The sequence below is a fragment of the Salmo salar genome, chromosome ssa15 (assembly GCF_905237065.1).
Source record: "Salmo salar chromosome ssa15, Ssal_v3.1, whole genome shotgun sequence".
Classification (NCBI taxonomy): Eukaryota; Metazoa; Chordata; class Actinopteri; order Salmoniformes; family Salmonidae; genus Salmo; species Salmo salar.
This window is the reverse complement of record NC_059456.1, coordinates 72,976,705-72,997,388: the sequence shown is the minus strand read 5'-3', so window position 1 is coordinate 72,997,388 and position 20,684 is coordinate 72,976,705. Positions and strand designations below refer to the sequence as shown.

At 41.5% G+C, this 20,684-nt stretch overlaps 1 protein-coding gene across 1 annotated transcript; it reads left to right on the top strand.

The window, feature by feature from the left end:
• Positions 1-103: 103 nt before the first annotated feature.
• On the top strand, positions 104-16,713 carry igf3 (insulin-like growth factor 3). The gene is made up of 4 exons (XM_014146080.2): positions 104-663; positions 2,177-2,321; positions 13,013-13,200; positions 14,232-16,713. Exons 1-4 carry the CDS (start codon positions 607-609, stop codon positions 14,487-14,489), a joined length of 648 nt encoding a protein of 215 aa, XP_014001555.1. The 5' UTR covers positions 104-606; the 3' UTR covers positions 14,490-16,713.
• Positions 16,714-20,684: the final 3,971 nt, after the last annotated feature.

The following is a 20,684-nucleotide window of genomic DNA, read 5'->3' as shown; positions in this document are numbered from 1 at the left end:
ACATGGCCAGATGTGTGGACTCTGGCCAATTAACTAATAGAGTAAAATAAGACACGGGCTGGATTCAATCCATATCACCGAAAATCTGCATTAAAATGTGAAGGTAATTAACGATGTGGTGGGAATGCAGTCTCCGCGACCATGGGAACATTGCCTTTTAAAAGTGGATAGTGGATCTTCAGCGCTGCAAATTGAATAGAGCCAGCCCTTAGTGTCTAATACTTTTCTCTAATCAATCATAGTGTGCAAAGTAAAGGCTTACCTTGGCCTATACAGTGTAACAGGCTTTGTAAGCACTGGAGGTCATCCTGGGTTACAGTATTTTACAACCTGCAAAACATTTTCAATTATCCTGGTCCCAGATTTGATCTGATCTTGTTTGGCATGACAATGAGAGGCAGGAAGTTGGCATGATAGTACTTTTGATTTGGACACGATCCAATAGATTACACCCTTTCTCTTTCGGCCAGGGAGGATGCCTAGAATGGAGGGAGGGAGCTACTGAGCTACTGGTCCTTCCCCCTCTGGTTGTGAGTATAAGACTGCAGTTCCAAGGCCTTACTGCCTCTACGACTGGACAGAAAGACAGACAGACCGACCGACAAGATGCACTCCTCTGAGCCCTCACTACACTGGTCGTCTGCCAGAGGATGCACACTGAAGGTATGTACGGTCACCCAGGAGAACATTGAACTAATTCTGGAACAGTGGTTATTGACATTTATTTGTACTGTGAAGTTTTACCAGGAGGTTGGATTTGGAGATGGTCTATTGAGCATGCTTTAGTCCAGGAATAAATTCATGCTAATCTGTCCAAGAAACCGGCCCAAAGTAGAAGTTGCATCAAGCTATTGGTCCCTAGTGACAATGTATTTTCTTTACAGATATTAAAAACAGTTTTTAGTTTACAAACAGTATAATATGCATGCTCTTATGTGGAGTTATGTGGCTTTGCGGAAATTGAAATGTGATATTTTCACTACATAGCATTTAAATATCCACCTACATGGTGGCAAATTTAGGGATGCACAGTTTAGCAAGTTCACATGATGCATCTTTGGCTGTGTGGGATGCAGTGAAATATCTACCCAGTGGTTTTGAGGCTGCAAAGTGTTGTATTTGTCTGAGTGTCATGAGCTGGAGGCCCTTCACCTCCAGCTCATGACATTCCTATCAACAGACTGCACCATAAAAATATAATATATTTATGTTCTGCACTGCAACTCTCATTTGCCCAGTGGGTTCATTGTTGTTGTATTGCAATAATTACCTGCATGGACAATTTTGACATCAGTGCAGCTCAAAATTAGTAGGTGATTCTTGTCACCCTTAATAATGTACTTTCTATGAGCAATGTATACACTTCATTATGATGCCATATCTAATCTACATGCATATTTGCTGCTTTTTCTGCAAGGAAGAACTTGGTATTGAAGGAGCAATTATGTCCTCAGTTGTAAAGCATCAGAAGATTGGATGCAAAGTTGTCTACTTTTGGGTCCCTGAGATGTACATGGGAATGGAAGTGTACAGGTGAAATGTAGGCCTCAGTAGAAATGTAGCATCCTCCTTTCTACGGTATCTTTCTAGAGGGGAGGGCAGAGTAGCCTTGCCAGAGTGAAGGAGGAGGTGGTTGTATTTTAAGGCTGCTATCATCCATAATTCTATCCTAGCTGAATTATGAATCTTTATTTTGTAACTCGCTGTACTAAAACAAGCATCAAGGTTAATACGGGGTAACCGCTATGTGCTCTTTGCTTGATAAGGATACTTTTTGGGGGGAGTGTTTGTTCCCATGCGTTGGTTTGTAATAGCTGTTTTGATAGTGTGCATGGAGACTCTCCTCCTACTTTGTTGGTTGGATGTCTTTGTCTTGAATATTTATGAGTTTCCTTGCTTATCAACTAAATAGTAATCTATAATTACTAACTGCCAAGTGTTAAGCTTTATTACAGTGAAACTTATAACCAGCAAATAAATTATTATTTTTAGGTTTTATGCCACCTGTGGAAATGTATGATTACGCCAACACAAAAAAATGTTTTATCGTCAACTCAGGTTTTTGCATGTGTTAATCTGCTGGTGTTAATAATGTAGTGGCAGCTTGGACAAGACCGTTGTGCTCAGTCCGATGAGTGGTGCTAGATATTGATTATTACAGTGTATTCTTTCTTAGGTGCTATGTTGGCGGAGCGTTGGTGTGCTGTACTCCATATTGTGCCTTGCAGCTCTACCAGACCATGCAGAGTCAAGAGCACGCTGTGGATCTGAACTTGTTGCCCACCTAGAGTTTGTGTGCGGAGACCGTGGATTTTACAGAGGTAAGGTTCCCTGTTGTCACCTTTTGTGCTGCTACTTGCCATTTAATGTCCCGCTGTTTAGATGGTATGCTCCCTCTTTCTGTCAGAGAAACACCACATGGTCACTGAATTCCACTGCTGACACCAGTGTTACAACTCAATGCTCAGAAGAAAATGTATACTGGGACATTTCTTACAGGCAAATAGCCATTAATTTGAAGGGGGAAAAAAGTATCCCATGCTGAGACTTTAGCAGTATGACCAGACATACTATCCATAAGCCCTCTCACCTAATCACCTTTACCCTTATTCCACCAAGGCTACTTTCACAGCCTGATATCATGCTTCTTTCTCATCCAACAAGATGACAGAGTGCTAACAAGAACATTTTGCCTACATTAGAGCGATAGCCGTAGCTATAACAATAAATAATACAACTGATTATGTGCAATTTTATGTAAAGGGAAGTGTATTAAACAGGGAAGAAAAGCATAGAGAACTGCAGTAGGGGAGAGTGGGGTAAGTTGAGCCACGCTGGTTTCTAGGAAACCATACACAAAATGTATCATTTGACCAAATATTTAGGAAGGGGTCATCATTTTATGTAGTCTGTGAAGAAAGAAACCACATGGTCCAAAAAACATATTTTTACCAAGTCAAATGGATTTGTGTTAGGAGTTTCATGCTTGTATCTACACCAAAGTAGATAATTTTAAGATTGTTCTATACTTCAATATGAGGTCCTACACCTAGCAAGAAAGTGCATCCTACTGTAAACTGATCAAAAATATAAATGCAACATAGAACAATTTCAAAGAGTTTGCTGAGTTAGTTCATAAGGAAATCAGTCCATTTAAATTCATATGGACTTCACATCACTGGGCAGGGCGCAGCCATGGGTGGGCCTGGGAGGGCATTAGCCCACCACTTGGGAGCCAGGCTCACCCACTGGGGATCAGAATGATTTTTTCTTTATTGCAGACAGAAATAGTCTTCAGCGGGATGTGGATGTCCTGGGCTGGCGTGGTTACACGTGGTCTGTGGTTGTGAGGCCGGTTGGATTTACAGCCAAATTTTCTAAAACGATGGAGGCGGCTTATAGTTGATGATAAATTAACACTTAATTCTCTGGCAACAGCTCTGGTGGATATTCCTGCAGTCAGCATGCCAATTGTATGCTCCCTCAACTTGAGACATCTGTGGCGTTGTGACAAAACTGCACATTTTAGAGTGGCCTATTGTCCCCAGCATAAGGTGCATCTGTGTAATGATCATGCTGTGATATGCCACACCTGTCAGATGGATAGATTTATCTTGAAAAATTATAAAATGCTCACTAACAGGGATGTAAACAAATTTGTGCTCAACATTTTAGAGAAATAAGCTTTTGGTGTATAGAGAAAATGTCTGTCTTATATTTCAGCTCATGAAACATGGTACCAACACTTTACATGTTGCATTTTATATTTTTGTTCAGTATAGCTGTGTGGGCTAATATAGTCAAAATGTTTGCTTGGGGTAAGTTGAGCTAATGGTTGAGCGAATTTAAGTGTTTTCTTCCCAGGCGTAATGCAAGCAAGGCATTAACACTTGGGTATGAGGTAACAACCGGGCCTGGCCTATGTTGTTAAAAACAAAAAGCACATAGTGTTGGAGATAAAGATATAGATGGTTTTAAAAGGGCAGTGGTAATATTTAATTCAACACAGAAATGTATATCCTGCTTAAGTTACCCTGGGTATGGGGTAAGTTGAGCCACGGGACAGGTTATGTTGTGCCAAAAGACCACTTTTGGACAAGCTATGTTTTCAAAACTGTGATGTTTTGGGCAGCAGGTAGCCTAGTGGTTAGTGTTGGACTAGTAACCGGAAGGTTGCAAGATCGAATCCCAGAGCTGACAAGGTAAAAATCTGTCGTTCTGCCCCTGAACAAGGCAGTTAACCGACTGTTTCTAGGCCGTCATTGAAAATAAGAATTTGTTCTTAACTGACTTGCCTAGTTAAATAAAGGTAAATAAAATAAATCTGATTATTTCCAGGTATACACAACATCCTGAAATATTCACTACTGTTCAAAAAGTTTGGGGTCACTTAGAAATCTCCTTGTTTTTGAAAGAAAAGCACATTTTCTGTCCATTAAAATAACATCAAATTTATCAGAAATACAGTGTAGACATTGTTAATGTTGTAAATGACTATTGTAGCTGGAAACCGCAGATCTTTTAATGGAATATCTTCATAGGTGTACAGAGGCCCATTATTGGCAACATCACTCCTGTGTTACAATGGCACGTTGTTAGCGAATCCAAGTTTATCATTTTCAAAGGCTAATTGATCATTAGAAAACCCTTTTGCTGAAAATTGTTGTCCTGATTAAAGAAGGAATAAAACAGGCCTTCTTTAGACTAGTTGAGTATCTGGAGCATCAGCATTTGTGGGTTCGATTACAGGCTCAAAATGGCCAAAAACAATTAACTTTCTTCTGAAATTCATCAGTCTATTCTTGTTCTGAGAAATGAATGCTATTCCATGCGAGAAAATGCCAAGAAACTGAAGATCTCGTACAACGCTGTGTACTACTCCCTTCATAGAACAGCGCAAACTGGCTCTAACCAGAATAGAAAGAGGAGTGGGAGGCCCCGGTGCACAAGTGAGCATAAGGAAAAGTACCTTAGATGTCAACAGTGAAGAGGCAACTCCGGGATGCTGGCCTTAAAAAGAAGAAAAAGCCAAATTTGCTTTTCTTTCAAAAACAAGGACATTTCTAAGTGACCTAAAACTTTTTAACGGTAGTGTATGTATATACTGAACTAAAATATAAACGCAACAATTAAAACAATTTTACTGAGTTCATAAAAGGAAATCAGTCCATTTAAATAAATTCATTAGGCCCTAACCTACGGATTTCACATGACTGGGCAGGGGTGCAGCCATGGGTGGGCCTTGGAGGGCAAGTAGGAGTTGCCACTACTCTGACATCAAGTAGGAGTTGCCACTACTCTGACATCAAGTAGGAGTTGCCACTACTCTGACATCAAGTAGGAGTTGCCACTACTCTGACATCAAGTAGGAGTTGCCACTACTCTGACATCAAGTAGGACTGGCCACTACTCTGACATCAAGTAGGAGTGGCCACTACTCTGACATCAAGTAGGAGTGGCCACTACTCTGACATCAAGTAGGAGTGGCCACTACTCTGACATCCAGTAGGAGTGGCCACTACTCTGACATCCAGTAGGAGTGGCCACTACTCTGACATCCAGTAGGAGTGGCCACTACTCTGACATCCAGTAGGAGTGGCCACTACTCTGACATCCAGTAGGAGTGGCCACTACTCTGACATCCAGTAGGAGTGGCCACTACTCTGACATCCAGTAGGAGTGGCCACTACTCTGACATCCAGTAGGGAGTGGCCACTACTCTGACATCCAGTAGGAGTGGCCACTACTCTGACATCCAGTAGGAGTGGCCACTACTCTGACATCCAGTAGGAGTGGCCACTACTCTGACATCCAGTAGGAGTGGCCACTACTCTGACATCCAGTAGGAGTGGCCACTACTCTGACATCCAGTAGGAGTGGCCACTACTCTGACATCCAGTAGGAGTGGCCACTACTCTGACATCCAGTAGGAGTGGCCACTACTCTGACATCCAGTAGGAGTGGCCACTACTCTGACATCCAGTAGGAGTGGCCACTACTCTGACATCCAGTAGGAGTGGCCACTACTCTGACATCCAGTAGGAGTGGCCACTACTCTGACATCCAGTAGGAGTGGCCACTACTCTGACATCCAGTAGGAGTGGCCACTACTCTGACATCCAGTAGGAGTGGCCACTACTCTGACATCCAGTAGGAGTGGCCACTACTCTGACTATGACATCAAGTAGTAGGAGCCACTACGCTGACATCAAGTAGAAGGTGCCATCCACCCATTGCAGAGCCAGGGACAGCCAATCAGATTGAGTTTTTCCCCACAAAAGGGCTTTATTACAGACAGAGATACTACTCAGATTTCAAACATGGGACCAAAACTTTACATGTTGCGTTTTATATTTGTGTTCAGTGTAGATATCTTTGTTAGTATTCTTTCTATGTTTCCTTTGACAGAGTTATGCTGAATGTTAAAATGTCTCAATTTACCTCTCTCCCCTGTTATATAAAACAGGTTGAGAATTATAGCCTGTGGATGGAGGGAATTCTGTTTTTCAATATTTATTAGTTTATTTGGATCCCCACTTTTTTTAGCTTTTGCAGAAGCAGCAGCTACTCTTCCTGAGGTCCACAAAAAACAAAACATGAGAAGTAACAAAACACTGATAGACAAAGACATGCACACAAACGTAACATACTACTATGCAAACATCCATCTCTGTTGAGGGAGGAGCTGGTTTTTACATATTGTGTATATTTACTATTTCTGAACACATTTCCGTTTGTTGGCAATGTCAATTATTGAACATTTTCAAAATAACGTACTTTTATCGAGATAAATTCTGCTTTTATCTTCGCTAGCTGGACAGGCAAACGCAGCCCAGTACTAAACTGTAAACCAAACAAAATTCGTGTACTATCTCTGCAAGCACACGTTTTCCATTCACGTGATCCATACTTTTAGTAGTAGAAAGCGGGTTACAGCTAGAGAGATCTGTTTGACTCCTGTATGGTATTTTTTTATTTGTTTGTAATTTAGCTAACTAGTTATAGAAACGTGATGGCATCGCATCAGTGCAAGCTGTAAAATGACTCCCGACTTAGAACGCCGCAACCTTAGTAATGTAGCTAGCAAGTTACTATAAGTAGATCATTTCTAACTAGCAGCAGCAGATAACTTTATCACTAGCAAGCATGTCATTCTGGGACAAGGAGCGGTTTAGCTATGTTTATTCCAAGTAATAATTTAAAGCTGCAAAATCAATAGGACAAGTTGTGTAAAGCTAATATCATGGCAGGACCCACTAATTTTATTCATACTGACAAATAAGAAATGCTACATATCCCTTTCAATACTTGGAGTCGGTGATTGCAGAGCACCCTGCCTCAGACTGTCACACGGAACCCAAACCGGCTGCGCGTGTTTCTATCGTGCATACATTTACTTTGTCCCCATACACCAAACGCGATCACGACACGCAGGTTAAAATATCAAAACAAACTCTAAACCAATTACATTAATTTAGGGACAGGTCGAAAAGCATTAAACATGTATTGCAATTTAGCTAGTAAGCTTGCACTTGCTAGCTAATTTGTCCTATTTAGCTCTCCTCCTTCCAGGCTTTTTTATCATTTAACTTATATGGCGATTGGCATCTAAACTTTCATATGTTTACCACGACAACCGTCAACAGTTCGTCTTTCAAACCAATGAGGAGATGGGAGAGGCAGGACTTTCAGCAAGATCTGGGTCAGAAATAGAAAGGAGTTGGCATCGCAGACGCTTGTTTCTGCGCGCGAGCAGTGTGGGTGCAATAATTGAATAACATGGATTTCTAAATTTATTTTGCGACGCTCGCGCACGCACGCAACGTGTCCGGTCTGGTCAGCATGTTAAGATGTTCATTTTCTAGCTCACAAACTACATTCCTTTGCTGTGATGTTTTCTTCTATTCATTTTTGTCTCACGTGATCTGTTCAGCTTTCCTGTGTCATGCTCCCAGAGATTAACCGAGTGCTATTCACTAAGCATGGGTTGATTCACTCACATGTGAGGAGGCCCATCCTATTTAAATTTGAACTAGCCCTGATGTCACTATTTAGACGTTGAGACCAGGATTGCCAGGTATTGCTAAAATGTCTAGTCCAATGACCTCTGAAAACCCGCACACAAGGCCTGAAAACAAGCCCCCCCAAAAATGTTGCCGCAATTTATCCAATAAACCCTTTTTCCATAACTTAGAGAGCGAATTAAGGAATAATGATTAATCATTTTTAACGCCATAGGCTAAGAAAAAAAAGTGTTACCATCAAAATAACAATTCTTGCGAGTTTAATGTCGCAAGAAAACAGATAAATAACCTTATTAAACTCTCCAGATAATTTTCTATCAATGGATGTCGATTTAACTTGTTTTGACTGCAATGATTAAGCAATAGGGCCCAAGGAGGTGTGGTGTATGGCCAATATACCACGGTTAAGGGCTGTTTGTAGGACACAGCCCTTAGTCGTGGTATATTGGCCATATGCCACAAAGAACAGCCCTTAGCTGTGGTATATTGCCCCCCTGAGTTGCCTTATTGCTATTATAAACTGGTTACCAATGTAATTAGAACAGTATGTAGTTATGTAATTATAAACTGGGTGGTTCGACAGCCGTGGTATATCAGACCGTATACCACGGGTATGACAAACATTTCTTTTTACTTCTCTAATTACGTTGGTAACCAGTTTATACGTTGCGTCGTGCCTAAGAACAGCCCTTAGCCGTGGTATATTGTCCATATACCACACCTCCTCAGGCCTTATTCCTTAAATAAACCCTGTTTGTGAATGTGCATAACTACAGATATATCCGACAGGAGCGTTTGAGTGATGAAAAAAAACACTTAGACGAACTTCAAAAAACGAATGTTTTGCCAGATTTTAAGAATACGAAATGTTAAGAATTGCCTATTTGCGAGATTGACTTATTTCAATAGGCATAGGCTACTGACTAAATTCTGAGTTTAGAATTGCAATTCAATTTTGCCATGGTTTGCTGAGCTAGCCTATAGTCCCTGATAGGCCAATATGCCAACATCTAATTTCAGGGAAAAGTCCACAATGAAACTGGCATTAAAGGTGGCAAATTATACATTTGCATTAGAGCAGTGACCATGATCACAATTGATAACTTCCAATTTAATTAGGCCACACAAGCTCACAGAACGGGACCACTGATGCGCATAAAAATTCTGTCCTCGGTTGCAACACTCACTACTGAGTTCCAAACTGCCTCTGGAAGCAATGTCAGCACAATAACTGTTTGTTGGGAGCTTCATGAAATGGGTTTCCATGGCCGAGCAGTCGCACACAAGCCTAAGATCACCATGCGCATTGCCAAGTGTCGGCTGGAGTGGTGTAAAGCTCGCCGCCATTGGACTCTGGAGCAATGGAAATGCGTTCTCTAGAGTGATGAATCACGCTTCACCATCTGACAGTCCAACGGACAAATCTGGGTTTGGCAGATGCCAGGAGAACGCTATCTGTCCGAATGCGTAGTGCCAACTGTAAAGTTTGGTGGAGGAGGAATAATGGTCTGGGGCTGTTTTTCATGATTCGGGCTAGGCCCCTTAGATCCAGTGAAGGGAAATCTTAATTCTACAGCATACTATGACATTCAGACGATTCCGTGCATCGAGCTTTGTGTCAACAGTTTGGGGAAGGACCTTTCCTGTTTCAGCATGACAGTTCCCCCATGCACAAAGCGAGGTCCATACAGAAATGGTTTGTCGAGATCGGTGTGGAAGAACTTGACTGGCCTGCACAGAGCCCTGACCTCAACCCAATCAAACAACTTTGGGATGATTTGGAACGCCGACTGCGAGCCAGGCCTAATTGCCTAACATCAGTGCCCGACCTCACTAATGCTCTTGTAGCTGAATGGAAGCAAGTCCCTGCAGCAATATTCCAACATCTAGTGGAAAGCCTTCCCAGAATAGTGGAGACAGTTATAGCAGCAAAGGGGGGACCAACTCCATATTAATGTGCATGATTTTGGAATGAGATGTTGACGAGTAGGTGTCCACATACTTTTGGTCATGTTGTGTAGGTTGTAATATGGCTTTTTTTACTGGCTTGGCTTGGCTTCCGCAGTGATTTTTATCTATGCACCGCTACTGGACGTTTACAGATGGCTAGGCTAGTTTACTGTAACATTGGCAAGCTTTCAATAAGTTAGCTAAATGGCAGTGGGGGGGGAAAGTACACAATTTATCTTGAGTAAAAGTAAAGATATCTTTTTTTATAGAAAATGACACCTGTAAAAGTGAGTCACCCAGTACAATTATTTGTTTTTTTTATATACTCGAATCAAAAGTAAAAGTATAAATCATTTCACCTTCCTTATATTAAGCCAACCAGATGGCAAAAAAATGTATTTTTTCGTTGTTTATTTTTTTTACAGATAGCCGGGGGCACACTCCAACACTCAGACATAATTTACAAACTAAGTATTTGTGTTTAGTGAGTCAGATCAGAGGCCGTAGGGATGACCAGGGAAGTTATCTTGATAAGTGTGTGAATTGGACCGTTTTCCTGTCCTGCTAGTATTCGAAATGTAATGAGTACCTTTGGGTGTCATGGAAAATGTATGCCTGGACACAGCCCTTAGCCTTATTGCTATTATAAACTGGTTACCAATGTAATTAGAACAGTAAAAATAAATGTTTGTCATACCCTTGGTATACGGTCTGATATACCACGGCTGTCAGCCAATCAGCATTTAGGGCTTGAACCACTCAATTTATAATTACAAATACATACAAAAACATACTTTTTACTGTTCTAATTACGTTGGTAACCAGTGCATTTTCTTTATGATTTTGTCAAATATATAAAGTATAGATGGCCAAAAAAACGTACAATTGAAGTCGGAAGTTTACATATACCTTAGCCAAATGCATTTAAACTATTTTTCACAATTCCTGACATTTAATCCTAGTAAAAATGCCCTGTATTAGGTCAGTTAGGATCACCACTTTATTTTAAGAATGTGAAATGTCAGAATAATAGTGGCGAGTGATTTATTTCAACTTTTATTTCTTTCATCTCATTCCCAGTGGGTCAGAAGTTTACATACACTCAATTACTATTTGGTAACATTGTCTTTAAATTGTTTAACTTGGGTCAAACGTTTCGGGTAGCCTTCCACAAGCTTCCCAAAATAAGTTGGGTGAATTTTGGCCCATTCCTCCTGACAGAGCTGGTGTAACTGAGTCAGGTTTGTAGGCCTCCTTGCTCCACACACTTTTTCAGTTCTGCCCACAGGATTGAGGTCAGGGCTTTGTGATGGCCACTCCAATACCTTGACTTTGTTGTCCTTAAGCCATTTTGCCACAACTTTGGAAATATGCTTGGGGTCATTGTCCATTTTGAAGACCCATTTGCGACCAAGCTTTAACTTCCTGACTGATGTCTTGAGGTGTTGCTTCAATATATCCACATAATTTTCCTACCTCATGATGCCATCTTATTTTGTGAAGTGCACCAGTCCCTCCTGCAGCAAAGCACCCCCACGACATGATGCTGCCACCCCCGTGCTTCACGTTTGGGATGGTGTTCTTCGGCTTGCAAGCCTCCCCCTTTTTCCTCCAAACATAGTGATGGTTATTATGGACAAACAGTTCTTTTTTTGTTTCATTTCTCCAAAAAGTATGATATTTGTCCCCATGTGCAGTTACAAACTGTAGTCTGGCTTTTTTTATGGCGGTTTTGGAGCAGTGGTTTCTTCCTTGCTGAGCGGCCTTTCGGGTTATGTCGATATAGGAATCGTTTTATTGTGGATATAAATACTTTGTACGTGTTTCATCCAGCATCTTCACAAGGTCCTTTGCTGTTGTTCTGGGATTGATTTGCACTTTTCGCAACAAAGAACGTTAATCTCTAGGAGACAGAATGCGTCTCCTTCCTGAGCGGTATGACGGCTGCGTGGTCCCTTGATGTTTATACCTGTGTACTATTGTTTGTACAGATCAACGTGGTACCTTCAGGCGTTTTGAAATTGCTCCCAAGGATGAACCAGACTTGTGGAGGTCTACCATTTTTTTCTGAGGTCTTGGCTGATTTCTTTTGATTTTCCCATGATGTCAAGCAAAGAGGCACTGAGTTTGAAGGTAGGCCTTGAAATACTTCCATAGGTACACCTCCAATTGACTCAAATGATGTCAATTAGCCTATCAGAAGTTTCTTAAGCCATGACATCATTTTCTGCAATTTTCTAAGCTGTTTAAAGGCACAGTCAACTTAGTGTATGTAAACTTCTGACCCACTGGAATTGTGATACAGTGAATTACACGTTAAATAATCTGTCAAACAATTGTTGGAAAGATTACTTGTCATGCACAAAGTAGATGTCCTAACCGACTTGCTAAAACTATAAATTGTTAACAAGAAATGTGTGGAGTGGTTGAAAAACAAGTTTTGATGACTTCAACCTAAGTGTATGTAAACTTTCGACTTCAACTGTAAGTACTTTTTTTAAATATTTGTAATTAAAAGTACTTCATGCTACTGCTAATTGGTCAATGAAGTTAGTATTTCATATGATCAAGACCATTCGTATTGTATGCTACATATTTCAGGTGCACTCAAACAGATATTTATCTTATTTGTCTTTGGGAGCTAATGTTAGTTCCTCTTAACACATTGACAGCAGATCACAATTTCATGGTAGGCTGTGTTTAAATTTTAGATAGAAGCTGGTCATTGGCTGCCTTCATCACGAGGGGTATATACGAGAGTTCTGATTGGTTCCAAGTTTAGCAGTTTGCGCATTTGCCTGAGCAGACAGTTGAAATATACGTTTTCTGGGGAAATTTGCAAGAATTGAATGAAGGTGCCAACAAACTTATAATAATATTTAATTGTCATATACAAAAAAACAGCTGCTCCCTCGACGTATATCGATCAACTTCCTGATTTTTCAGTTTCAGCCCCCCACCTGCTAGATGTGTATGCAACTCTTCAAGACAGCGCAGTGTTTCACGATCTGATCCAAATACTTTTTTTCTTGTTACAGCACCGAACGGACTTCGATCCACCCGAGGGAATGGTCCTCGCCTCAGAGGGAATGGGACTCGGATGAGAGGGAAGGGAATTGTGGAGCAGTGTTGCTTAAAGGCCTGCGACCTGCAGCATTTGGAGAGCTACTGCGCAAAGCCAAAGCGGACCCGACGTCACGCTCCCCTCACGTCTCAGCAAGTTATGGTAAGAGACCTCACTTGGGTATCAACCAGTGGCGGATTTAGGTATAGGCGGCATCTTGCACGGGGCGCCCGCACAAAAAAGTAGTAATGGTGTCATTTGCGCGATCGGTTTTCTATCGCTCATTTGCACATCACGTCAATGATATCATGTCACCGTGTGGGACTGTGGGTCAATTAACCTTGTCGGAGTGGGCGCCCTGATTGTAGTTTGTGAGCTAGGCAGGCTACTGCCTGAAAGGTCTCCCACTCAGAAGTACGAGATGGAGAGGGGGACAGGGGTAGTTTGACCTCAGGTCTCCCCACTGGAAGCCCGAGGAAGCGGTGGAATCTTTCAAATAGCGCACGTGTTACTTTGTACAGTACTAATGCAATTAGTAAAATCAGTCACACTACGAAATGCTACCAAATAAACCACAATTCATTCATAATACTGTGAATATATAGTTTCACAGACACATTATTGACTTTTTTGTTGTTGTGCGAAATTGTTATAAAAGAAAAATATAAAACCAGTCTGCACACCACCAAGGTGAATTGGTTTAGTCTTGACTCTTGGTTGACAGTGTTGGGGCATGGGTAATGTATTGATGCTCCAGTGGCAAATCATCACAAATTTGTTTCTATTTGTCTTTGTTACTACTTTTTGATATTTATGAGTCTTATTTATGTATAGATTTTTATTTGTGATGTTCCAAATGTCTGAATAAAAATGAGTTAGTGCAGAATGGTGCTCTTTTTTTGGGGGCGTTGTTTCCTGAGGGGGGGGTTCGCCCAGGGTGCCATACAAGCTAGAACCGCCACTGGTATCAGTCCCATAGAAATGTTAAAAGTCAACCTCATTCTAAAGCCTTGGAATTGGTGTTTGAAAAGTTGAACACATCCAACCATCCGTCTAACACATCCATAAAGTTTAACACATGCACACACATACTAGAGGGGACAGCACATCCACAGGGTGTGGCTACTATTTGAAACTAGTAGCTCCCTCAATCTTGAATTTAAAACAACCTGTATTTACTTTGTCATTTCTAGGAGGAGCAATTTCAGACTGTTTTTCGGAGGAGAATAATGAACCACTGGAAACTTGAGTCAAGTCATGATGAACAGAGGCAGACCCACAGTGTGCATCATCAAAATAAAGTGCATTATGTACACCAGAGACCTCAAAGGGTTAGTGCTGAGGGGAACACAGCAAAAACACCAGACAAGGATTCCCTCAGACTCAAGAAATCCCTTCAAAGCAGCAGCAGCAACAACAACACGGCCATTGTGATCTTTGACCTTTTTTGAGTCCAGTATTTCAACAAACTGAGATGAACAGTCTGAACTCGGCACAAAATATCTCTGATCTTTTTATTCTTGGCTGTGCGACTGACAAGTCAATCCAGTACACCCAATGCACTTTAAAACACTAGGCAGAGGAACTAAGAAAAAAATACAATGATCTAGTTCTGCTTTGTCATGTTATAAATTAAACATTGATATTTTGGGTATATACTAAATTATGCGTAAGTTGCAGGACTTGTCCTGGAATCGTTCTGTACCCCTGATGTTCTTTAGCAGCATGCCAAATAGTGTACATTTGTTTCGATTCTTCTTGCATTCTAACAATAGCACAATTATGTGAATGCATTATAAATAAAGGGGAAGAAGTTATCAAAAATAATTTGCATTCCAGAAGTAAAAAGTATTTACAATAAAATTGTGGTATCATACCTAGAATAATTCAACCCAATCGGTAATTACAATATATAGTTCCTTATGAAAGAAGCAAGTAATTCACAGGTTATTATGACAATTTCACCATGTAAGCCAAATAGCCCCATAACATCAAAGATCTACCACCATATTTGACAGTAGGTATAGGGTTATTTTCTGCTCATGCGTTCTCATTTCGACAATAAACCCACCACTATTTTCATGTCATCTGACCAAAGCACTGGTTCCAATCCAAGTGCCGTTTAGCATGCGCCAGGCGTTTCCATTTGTTGTATGATGTGAAAATAGAACTCTTTGGCCACACACACCAGTGGTGGGTTTGACATGTATGAGAATCAATGAGCATAAAATAACCCCATACCTACTGTCAAATATGTTGGTGGATCCTTGATGTTTTGGGGCCATTTTGCTTCCACTGGTCCCGGGGCTCAACGGCATCATGAACTTTACCCAGGACATTTTTGCCAAAAACCTGGTTGCCTCTGCCAGGAGGCTGAAACTTGGCTGCAAATGGATCTTCCAGCAAGACCATGACCCCAAGCACACATCAAAATCCACAGAGAAATGGTTAATTGGCTGCAAAATCAACAATGGCCATCTCATTCTCTGGACTTGAAGAGTACAGTATATAAGCACAGATGAATATCAAGGATCTGGAAGGATTGGTCCAAGATCCCTCCCAATGTGTTCTCCAATCTCAAACTAGATAAGGCTCAGTGTCATTATCCTCGCAAGGTGCGGTATTGAAAACGGTATTGTCAATTTTTACATTTTAGTCATTTAGCAGACACTCTTATCCAGAGCAACTTACAGTAGTGAATGCATACATTTCATACATTTGTTTTTTTGTACTGGTCACCCGTGGGAATTGAACCCACAACCCTGGCGTTGCACACACCATGCTGGCGTTGCACACACCATGCTCTACCAACTGAGCCACAGGGAAGACCCCTAACTTTGAGAAACATAAGTATTACTTGTTAAACAAAGTCTTTCTCTGGACAATTGTATTATAAAATAATGTAAATGTACAATATACAGTAGCTCAGTATTTAAATTATTTATTTTATACAATCATTTTTGCTCATCTTTTAAGGGTGTCAATCATTTCAGACCCCACTATATGTCAAATTAAAGCACTACCATTATATTTCATATGCATATAACTTATTTTGTATTGATAACCTCACTTTATACTATTATCACCACTGCAAACAGCAGCACTGGGTTCCAATTTAAACAGCAGCAGTACACTTGATTTGCATTTTACCTGTATTTTGTCTCACCATGTCTTTATCTTTGAATATGAATCGTATGTGCCTTATGTTCAGGCCCCTTCGGTGACTTGATGACTTACTATAATTATTTACTGTTGCCATGCCTCAGGCCAGGGCTAATGTTTATGAATGGAGACAATCTTTTTAAAACTATTTATTACAATGTATCTGCTTTAAAGCCAAAGTGTTTATTGGATGAATGAAGAGAACCATTATGCTGCTATGTATTTGAATGCTTATTTTTTTGTTACTTTTTTTACACCCCTTTTTCTCCCCAATTCTGTGGTTTCCAATTGGTAGTTAGTATTGTCTCATCGCTGCAACTCCCGTACAGACTCGGGAGAGGCGAAGGTCGAGAGCCGTGCGTCCTCCAAAACAACCCATCCAAGCCGCATTTGAGTGCTTGACGTATACAAAAAGTGTAGATTGCAATTTGTTCAATGCTTCTTGTTTTGTACTTTGACTACGTTGGAAGTGTTCACAATATTTGATGTAATACAATGTATGCCACCACCTGACTTCTGGCTATTTGTGTCTTGTCATTTAAGTCCTATTTGATATAATTTGCCATAGGCTAGTACAATTCACAAGTTGCCACAATAACTACATTCATTATTAATCTTTCCATTACCTTCCTCTTGTCTGAAGGCTGCGCATGGCAGCAAACTGTAATTTGCTACAGTCAAGAGCCCGACCCCCAGTAGAACTCCATTGTACCATAACTCCAAATGTTACTTTGAGACAATTAGAATATCATCTTTGCAAGAAGCATCAATAAGTGTCGAGTGGAATGTAGAGTAAATGTCCAAAACAGGTTTCTAAGGATCACAGGCCACCACACAGACAAGGTTTAAATGTTTAGAGTTTTTTACTTAAAATCTCAGAAGTACACAATCACAAACCAAAATCAAAGGTCTGTGCTGCTGGAGGGGTGTCCAGGATGGCCACAGCCAACTCTCGTCGGTTGCTCGTCTGCCGTTGGTTACTTTCACTGTTGGTAGTTTGGCAGTCGCTCCCTGTCGTCTGTTGTCATCAAGCGTCTATGGGACCCAGCCCATGGCCTGGTCCATTGCAGGAGGGAGAGGAAAACATGCATGACAAGGGAGCCATTCTGAACAGATGTATTCGACCACACTCACACGTTTGGTCCCCCTCTGGCTGCAAGGTCATTGGTGGCTGGGTATGACATGGTCCCAGTGAAGTTTGTGGCAGAAGCGGCAGCTTTCATACTCTTCGTGTGGTTTTCCGGCAGATCCTCTACTTTCCTCACTGCCTCAACATAAAACACTTTTTGCACTGCTTTCAGCCTGGAAACTTCAACTGGTCTCACTCGCACAGGACATTTCTGGTCCCCAGCAACATGGTCAATTGAAACACTTTCCCCACTGAAACTACACATTCCTTTGTTCCATGCCCTCCTACACACGTCTCACACCTCAGAATCTCCCTCTAACATACTGCTGCAACAAAACTGTAAACTTGGCACCTGAAACACCATAGTGGGTTTGGTTACCATAGGATAACTTTTATTTAGCCTTCCCTGTAGCTCAGTTGGTAGAGCATGGTGTTTGCAACGCCAGGGTTGTGGGTTCGATTCACACGGGGGGCCATTACGGGAAAAAAATGTAAATAAAAAAAAATGTATGCAATGTATGCATTCACTACTGTAAGTCGCTCTGGATAAGAGTGTCTGCTAAATGACGTAAAATTTATTTTACCATTATTTAACTAGGCAAGTCAGTTAAGAACAAATTCTTATTCACAATGATGGCCTACACAACTTATATACCCTAAAATGACTTTATCCGGCAAACACTCTGCATCTAAACTCAGAAAGACAGACCAGGTCAGTCTCAAGGCCCCCACCAGGTCTGCATCGAACCAAACGGCATGCAGACACAGAATCCTCAACTTCAGTCAATCCACCTCAGCGCCACCCCAGTTATCACTCCTTTCAGTGGCGCTCTGCTCTGGAGAGCGGAACACAGCTCTCATCCCGAGTCACGTAGCGCCTTCTCCCTCTGGGCAGCATTCACACAAAAAAATGTAATAAACACAAGTCCACTTCCGGATACTTTGCCCAAATTGACAGAACCAAAATCCTTCTTCACCCAGCCCGATACCACACATGGATAACCAAAAGACATGGATCCACTTTCTCCACAAATCATACTCCCACTGGGCCAAAGTCATCTCGGGCATTTTCCTGATAATTGGGGTGAGGCTCGGAAGCCTTCACCTCACCTGTTGGCAGAGGTTCTTCCTCTTCATTTCTGTCAGGTTCAATTTCTGAGAGTTCACTGTCCGTCAACTGCTCAGGGTTTTCAGGAGCGGAACATGTAATTATCTGTCCTGTGCTTGACTCAAAGGAGAAAGTACTCGGCTTGTATTTCACAGATTAACCTTTGAACCTTGCACCCTTCTTTCTGCCTTGTGTCATCTCACCATCTGCCATCTTGCCCACTGGTACCTCCTCCAGCAGCAGCCCCAGAACTGGAAGTTAGTTGATCAGGCCCAGGTGTGACAGGCCTGAGCCAACTCCGGTCTCCAAGGAGACAAGCCAAGGGGGAGGAGTCTACAATAAATCAATTAGAAAGTTCATAAGGAGGGACGGACACAGCAAACCGTAGACATTCATGCAAATTAGAATAAGGCACGCAAACTATGTTAAATAAAAGGTCACTGCAAACTCAAAATACTGACTGTCCAAACAGTAAGTTACAAGTGACCAAATCGGATGTGTGTGTTCAGACAGCAGTTATTTGCCGATATGTCTACGCTAATTGTCATAGTAACGACGGGTGTGCACAGTGGTGTATGCTGATTGGTGCTCATGCTTCCTATCACTCAGCAGTTATGAGGCAAGCTAAGGTGACAACATTCCTGCCATGGTCATTTCCCAGTTGCTTTGAATGTTAAAAATCATAGTGTAAGTACACTTTTAAAGCCTCAAAGGATAAGATGATCCAATTTTCAAAAACAAGTAATTTTTGGCTAGCCACATCAGGCAACTAGCTAGCTAGGCACTGTAGCTGTTTAACTTTTGAGCACATTCACACAATTGTTTGTAAACAATTAACAAGCTAGTTAGCTACCACATGTTCTTGTCAAAGCTGTCAACAGAGTAGCTATCAAGCAACAAGATATGACAAATAGTCTAAAAACCACTTGAGGGCAAATAAATCAGATTGTACCATTTGAAGGTGGTTTGAAATGTGGCTTAAAATATCCGATTCCAAGTGCTGTTTGGTGTTCAGACTGCAAGAAAAAGAACAGATTCGAATCAGATATGCCAAAAAATTGGATTTGAGTCAGGGTTTAGCTGCCCTTGAGCTGGGAAGGTTTAAGGTTTACCCTGATAATTTTTCATAAAGAATAGGGTGCTATCTGGGGTTTCACATATGAATAAGCAAAACACTAGGTCCTCTCCCTCCCTCCCAGAGCAAAATTGGTTGATCACTGGTGGCAAAAAGAGAGCCAAAGGAAGAGGATGCAGAGCGGAATGACACAAATGTGTCACGTAGTGTAACTGTTACAAATCATTGTGTCTCTCTAAGGTTTTTGGTGTTATCTGCTTCATGGCAGTCCATTGTGGCAAATCTGGTCAAATTTGATGGCAGTGGGAAATTGACCTAAAATGAGGCAGAGCTGGTTTAACTTGGATGCTTACAGCAGTCCAAAAGGGATCCATGAACACTTGAATAGATCAAATGTCACAACCATTTTTATTTAATCTTTATTTAACTAGGCAAGTCAGTTAAGAACAAATTCTTATTTTCAATGACAGCCTAGGAACACTGGGTTAACTGCCTTGTTCAGGGGCAGAACAACAGATTTTTACCTTGCCGGCTCGGGGATTCAATCTTGCAACCTTTCGGTTACTAGTCCAACGCTCTAACCACTAGGCTACCTGCCGCCCCACTAAGCAATGACAGGGGCTGTGTCCAAAATCGGTCTTGCCTACTCCTTACTAAAACTACATACTGTACTGTACACTAACGTAGTGTTTAGTAAAAACATATGCAGTATGCATAGCTACAGGAAGGGGGTGAGAGGTTTTTTATTTTTTGTGTAACAGTGTAGGTTCCGTCCCTCTCTTTGCCCCAACCCGGGCTCGAACCAGGGACCCTTGCACACATCAACAACTGACACCCCACGAAGCATTGTTACCCATCGCGCCACAAAAGCCACGGCCCTTGCAACGCAAGGGGAAACCCTACTTCAAGTCTCAGAGCGAGTGACGTCACTGATTGAAACGCTATTGGCGCGCACCACCGCTAACTAACTAGCCATTTCACATCGGTTACATTTGCATGCTCTACAGATGGCTATATCGGGACTAGTAAAGGCCCAGTGCACTACATTTGTGAAGAAAAAGTATTTTTAATTTTTGTATTTTTTTAACTGATTTTTCAAGGGGTGCTGCAACACCCCTACTTCCCGCGGATATGGAAGTATGCAACAAATATCAACATACTACTCATCCATA